A 7,358-nucleotide genomic window follows, 5' to 3' on the forward strand; every position below is an offset into this window, starting at 1 on the left:
AAAGTAGAGACATCAAAATATATAAAAACCCGAATATCTCTGGAATAAATCACAAAAATGCGTTGTTTGAACGTGTCAAAGTGAGAAACAATGGAATTCTTGAAAACTGTCCCGAGCCACCTTAAATCATTTATTTTTGGCTCATCACGCGGCCAATATTAGAATGCTTTGCCGGAGTAAAAATTATTGCAACCAAACATTTAATGTAAGTGTAGCTAAAATGCATCATTATTCAGTAAGGAAGCCAGGGAAATTAATAGTGACTAATCAGCTGTAACTTTATTAATTTTGCATTTTGCTGTTTAATCTGCGAAAGACATGTTCTTCATGCATGAAGTCATGAACGATGCGCCGTAATAGGCTAGCTAAATAGCTAAATGAATAGGTCACGTTTGGACATTTCATATAGGCTACACATGTCCCATGCAATAAAATTTTCACATGATGAAATTAGCCGTTACTGCGTTACAATTAGAGTTCTCGTTAATTATAAATCAATGCAGGAAATGAAGCTTTGCGTCCATCTGAGTTGATTTCAAGTCACAATATCCAGCGCTTGGGAGAGTGTCATTTACTGTGCATTGCGAAAGAAAATTGTTATGGTTATAACTACAGAGTGAGACGAAGCAGTGTTTATTTTGTAAACTGCCAACTTAGCAACAGCACAAAGAAGTGGAATAAAACAACGACTAAATATGGACCATGGGTTTACTACGAGGATGTTAAGGTGAAGTATGCGAAGTAACCGATAATTATTGGAGTGAATATTCGAAAACGTTGTTTTCATATAAAATGTGACTACTTTGCAGTTGATAGGCGATTTTTGTCAGGGACATATTCGGAATTTTATGCCTATTTGCTCTTAAGAACTTTTTTTCACGGATCTCCCCGCCCTTTTTATGAAAGCCGACATAGTTAAGGCACAAGAAATTTTACTTGGTCTTATGCGATTAAATATATAGCTACTAAATAAATATTTAGTAAGAAAATTAACTTTTTATTAATTTGCCATAAATTATAATGTCCTCAATTTACAACGTGCCATTTTTTATAACGTCTTCTATTTTTTACTTTAGGTGACGGAAGGTAAGAGTTGCAGAAATTTTATAACATATGATTTTCCAGTTGTAGCAAATAAAGTCCCTGATACTGAAAATAACATTTAATGAAACTACAAAATGTTATTTGGAGTTACTCATCTATTGTATTTTTGGACGGTTGGTGAATGATTATGTGTGCCCTATGGGATAAAGAGTCCATCAAATAAGATAAAAGATCACTCGGGCGGTCGTTAACGTTTTTCTGGACTATATATCCCTTTAGAGTTCACGTGATCATGCTCTAACCCTTACACAACATCAAAGTAAAACGATTAAGTTTTCCAGATATTAACGAATGCTCGCTTGGGACATCCAAATGTCACGTGAATGCTAGGTGTATCAACACCCTTGGTTCTCATGAATGCAGATGTATGCGTGGATATTCTGGAAATGGAAAAATGTGTTCAGGTACAACAATGATCTAACCGGTAAACTATAGAAAATGTTGCCGGGATATTTTTGCGACTCCATTTTTTCTGGGATGAAAATTTCGGTGTGTGCCCAGATGTAGAAGAACGTTGACTGGAAAAAAGACATTGAAGTTAATTTTTTTATAAAAAAGTAAACCAAAAATAGCAAATACATTATTTATAGAGGCCGTGATCGAAACAAGTACGATCGTACTATTGGACCAGGAACTGGTGAAGTATAGATTCAATCTTTCTCTCCAGGATGAAATTTCAAATATCTATGAACCTAGGCAATCTTGAGGTTATGTTAAAATTATCGCTTTTCTACATTTTTCATCTGCTTTCAATACAAAGACATTTAAAATATGCCGAGTTGCACATCTATGTCCTAATCTATGCCGCTGTAGCTGGCGAGAAGCCGTGCCACTGTCATTATAGTCGTTTTTTATGGATATGTATGCTGGGCAAACCCTAAACAAATAAATAAAAAATAAGAAATGCCTTAGAGAGAAACGCATTTGACGCAATGGTCAAACAACGAAAATACACGACCTTCTGGCTTGAACTCATAGCCGGGATATGAATATTAATAATATTAAAATTTGCCTCCCGTCACAATCTGACATGGCTTGCAAATCATCTGCAGAATACAAGTACAAATAATTTAACTCCGTAAGTCGATAGAGAATAACCTTTAAGATAGTTGTGTGAAGCTTTATCTCGATCTGGTGATATTCTAACTTGCTTCAGTTATGCATACTAATATTGAATATAATCTATACGCATTACTACGCTACAATTTTGAGTTGCTTCTAAATTTTTTAAAATAAAAAAATCAAAATTATAACTCCGTCGATCGATGGGGAATATCGCTAAGAATAGTTGTGCGAAGTTTTATTGCGATCTGATGCGAATTGACGGAGCCTTAGGCTTTTTTAAAGAGCGTCACCCCCACACAACAACAACAACAACAACACAACAACAACAACAACAACAACAACACAACAACACAACAACAACAACAACAACAACACAACACAACAACAACAACAACAACACAACAACACACACACACAACAACAACACAACAACAACAACAACAACAACAACAACAACAACAACAACAACAACAACAACAAACAACACAACAACACAACAACAACAACAACAACAACAACAACAACAACAACAACAACAACAACACAACAACAACAACAACAACAACAACAACAACAACAACAACAACACACAACAACAACAACAACAACAACAACAACAACACACACAACAACAACAACAACAACAACAACAAAACAACACACAACAACAACAACAAACAACACAACAACACAACAACAACAACAACAACAACACAACACAACAACAACACAACAACAACAACAACAACAACAACAACAACAACAACACAACAACACAACAACAACAACAACAACAACAACAACAACAACAACAACAACAACAACACAACAACAACAACAACAACAACAACAACAACAACAACAACAACAACACACACAACAACAACAACAACACAACAACAACAACAACACAACAACAACAACAACACAACACAACAACAACAACAACAACACAACACAACAACAACAACAACAACAACAACAACAACACAACAACACAACAACAACAACAACAACAACAACAACAACAACAACAACAACAACAACAACAACAAGATTTGCCGCGTGTGGGGACCAGTTCCTGGTCCAGAAACGAAAGAAAAATCCAGTAAAGGCGGTGTTATACACTATGCAATTTTTCTTGCAACTTGCAATGCAATTATGATTTTGAGGGATGTTAATTAGTAAAGAGGTTCGAAAAGCTAAGAAAACGTTAGCAGATTGTAAAGTTGCATAGTGTAACACTGCCTTAAAAAGGAATACCATCGACTACACTTTGAAAGATTTGTACTCTTTTGGGTGTCGATTTCTGTGTGCACTCCTCTTAAACCCCCTAATCAAAGTTTAAACGTTAACGATCTTTTAAGGCCGGTGCACACTAGAGCTATGTGCTTAGCAAAAAGTCATTCGTGGCCATTGGCGTAAGCCAGTTGCTCTCGTGTGCGGGCGACTTTTCAGGCGACTTTGGTCATTCGTGCCACTTACGGCAAATATCTAGCATGTTTGATAATTTCTGCCTCGCGAGCCGAAATGCTTCCGTGTATGGCAAACTGAAAGCTATCTGCTTATCGATTGTCTTAACAGCGCATGCGTAATATACGAAAGTATACATCCAAGATAGCGGTGCAAACAAAGCAAAACGAATTGGTGGCTAAGACCATATTGGAAGACAAACTGGTTGATCTTTGGCCAGAATACAGATGTTTATACGATTTGAATTCTACAGATTTTAGAAACAGAGAGAAACAGGAATGCGCTATTGCAGAAATAACTAGTAAACTTTCTCAAACAGGTAATATAATTAATAGCACTTGGATAGCGGTGTTTAAAGCGGAAGTCTAGTCTAGTACGATGCAACAGCAACAAAAATAACAACACCTCTTCGTCTTCACTTCCATCCATAATTTTATTTTTGCAATCTGTCCGCTATCTTGGATGTTTACTTTCGTATATTACGCATGCGCTGTTAAGACAATCCATAAGCAGATGGCTTTCAGTTTGCCGCACACGGAAAGATTTCGGCTCGCGAGGCAGAAATTATCAAACATGCTAGATATTTGCCGTAAGTGGCACGAATGACCAAAGTCGCCGGAAAAGTCACCCGCACACGAGAGCAACTGGCTTACGCCAATGGCCACGAATGACTTTTTGTTAAGCACATAGCTCTAGTGTGCGCCGGCCTTTAGGTTTCATCATTTGTGACAGAAGTGGCAACATTATCGCCCTTTACATGAGAAAGACTTACTAGTACCTTACAAACAGCGAGCGTCTACCTTTCAATCATAGAGCAATACGCGTAAAATATTTTCGCCAATATCTAAGAATTTGATAAATTGTGGAAATATTGTTGCAATATTTAAATTTTGTATTTGTTAAAAAACGGTTACAAGCATTCTACTATAATTATATTAAGTCATCCACGCTATTAAGATAAAAAATATGTGGGTATGGTACGTAAAAAAGTAATATTTTTGTTCAAATAACCAAGAGTCAGGCAACAAGAGCTACTACTGACCGAATAAAACAGGACATTTTTGCAATCAAAAGATTTCTAAAATTTCTTGATTGTTAAATCAGCAACAGGGCTAGAAACAAGGGAAAAACCCTTCGAAAAATACCAGAAAGGTGCAAGAATTTTTGAAGATTTCGGTCAATGACAAGCACCGATATTTCGGATTTTTTGTAGACAGTTGTAAAACAAAAGTTGTGATTGATATGTTTTCCCCATGAATTATGGTGCATATTTTATACATTATGTGTTTTGTTTGAATTATGTGAGTTCGATTGCAAAATGTAAAGTACATCCATATACCTTAATTATCTATTAATTTCTAGCAATAAGAATGTTCCACGCTAACTTTACAAGTCTTGGAGCAACTGGTCGTCTTGGTCCTTCATCTCTGGGCTCCTACTATGTGGGGAAAGATAATGACAACATGGTGACTCTCAAGAATGGGACACAGTTCTGGACAGTTCCCTACACTGGAACATATGAAATCACTGCAGTTGGTGCAGCTGGAGGATATGATAAATACGGCTCAACTGCTCGAGGTCGTGGGGCTTATATGAGGGGTGAATTTAACTTTGAGAAAGGAGATGTCATTAAAATATTGGTTGGACAGACAGCTCCAATGAATACTGCAAGTTCGACGTCAGGGGGAGGTGGCGGGTCATTCGTAGCAACATCGTCAAACACGCCGCTTATTGTTGCTGGGGGCGGGGGTGGCGTTGAAAATCTCAGGAACAGAATGGAAAACTGTGATGCAAATACAAGAACATCTGGAAGAAGAAATCAATGTGAACGCTCGTGTGCCATTTGGTTTGGGGGGAAGAATGGGAGTGGCGCATTAGAAGCAGACAATGATTACTCAGGTAATCCCACATAGACCGAAAACTCGAATAGGTTTTCAATATTTGCGCAATTTCTTAAACCACGTTAATTCTAGTGACAGGTCATTACTAAACAAATATACACAAAAGGCAATATTTGAAGCGATCACCGAAAACAGTTGTATTTTTAAGCGCAAGCTGTTCTGCAGGCACGTTTAATTCCTGATTCTGACAGCTTCTTTAGAGAGTGCCCTATCGCGACACGGATATTCTATCAGCATGGTAACTAATTTGAGCAAATGATGATTAAGTGAATGCTTTTCTCGGTTTACCAAAATTTACCTTTTAAATCGTCTTCTAAAAACACTCTCCTTTCCAATAAAAACAGTATTTTCCTTACTAACGATGACTGCGCGCGTTCGCCTAGAAGACGTCTATATAGTTTTGATACATCTTGTGAGGTTTAGACGAACAGAATCATTTCGAATGGCAAATTTTTTTTTAATTGAATTTTTGCGTAGCTGTACCCAGGGCTAGCACATGGGAATTTCTTACGCCCTATACCAACGGCGACTAAGCAATTGTAACTAACAATTTGAGATTAAATATTTTTGTAACTTAAAATATTTAAGAATATAATATTTGTTGTTAAAGGTGGTGGTGGTGGTGGATTTTACAGCAATGGACGCAGCAGTTCTCATTTTGGCGGTTCCTATGGCCGAGGTGGGGAAGGAGGGAGAGGATTTATTCAGGGGGGTGCAGGAGGACGTGCTCGCTATCATAATGCTGTCGGTGGATTTGGAGGAGGTGGAGGGGCGTATGGAGGCGGAGGAGGTGCAGGAGGAGGTGGGGGATATTCTGGTGGAGCATCAGGAAATAATGATAATCAATCTTGTGGTGGAGGAGGTGGTTCTTACAACGCTGGAAAGAAGCAAGCAAACGTAGAAGACGTGAATGAAAACGGAGATGGTTATGTCGAAATAAAACGTGTTGTCTAAAACATTATCGGTTTTTAATTTGCTATGTTTAGTGATCTTTATCGCGCTTTGGTTGCTGAGAAACAATAATAATGTTATAATATAATAATAATAATAATGTTTAATTGATCAATTTTTGCAGTCTTACGACTGAATTGCAATTGAATTTACAGGCAAAGAATTTTAGATAAAATATGGAATATGTTTACTATATTTACAACATGTTGCTATAAAATTCTATTAAATTTAAGATTACTGTAAAATGTTCCGCTACGATAAAGTATTAATACTAAGACTATACTAATATGCTTAAAGTTTTGATTTTTTCGCATAATTTGGGATAAAAGAGTTTAATAACCTATTCGTATTAATAATAGGAAGATTAAATCTTCTCATTTCTCTAAAATTATGTGTTGGTAAGTTTTCTTTAGGTAGTAAATGGCGTAATTTATGATCATCTTTTGTTTCGATGGACGAGAATAGCTTTTGTGATAACTTTTCTCTTCTGTCCTTCAGTGTTAATAATTTTGCTTCCTTCAATGCGACTTTTGGACTTGATTCCGGGTAGATTATCCGCAAGGCTCGATTTTGGACACGTTCCATATCCACCGACAAATAATCAGGAAGGCCTGAGTGGAAAACTTGGCAGCCGTATTCTAAGATGGATCTAATGCATGCACAGTAGAATTGAATCAAGGAATATGATCTACACCTGCACGTTTTAACTGCCTTAATAAGTATAGTCGTTTTGATGCTTTTAATACAATATTTTCGATATGACTGTTCCATTTTAGGTCTTCCGTGATGGTCATACCCAGTAGTTTAGCTGATTTAACAAGTTCAAAGCGTTCGCCATTTAGAATCAAACCATCATCAGTAGAG

The 7,358-nt window shown here is 36.9% G+C and overlaps 1 protein-coding gene across 1 annotated transcript; it reads left to right on the top strand.

Moving 5' to 3' along the window:
* Positions 1 to 503: 503 nt before the first annotated feature.
* LOC114544679 (leukocyte tyrosine kinase receptor-like) lies at positions 504 to 6,555 on the top strand (the record flags this gene model as incomplete). The annotated part of the gene is made up of 5 exons (XM_028563251.1): positions 504 to 727; positions 1,077 to 1,086; positions 1,386 to 1,508; positions 5,005 to 5,541; positions 6,154 to 6,555. Coding segments are annotated over 5 exons (1,238 nt in total), but the record flags the coding sequence as incomplete, so codon positions are not given.
* Between the last annotated feature and the right edge of the window lie 803 nt (positions 6,556 to 7,358).

The sequence above is a fragment of the Dendronephthya gigantea genome, unplaced genomic scaffold (assembly GCF_004324835.1).
Source record: "Dendronephthya gigantea isolate DGI-Jeju-01 unplaced genomic scaffold, DenGig_1.0 000902F, whole genome shotgun sequence".
NCBI lineage: Eukaryota > Metazoa > Cnidaria > Anthozoa > Malacalcyonacea > Nephtheidae > Dendronephthya > Dendronephthya gigantea.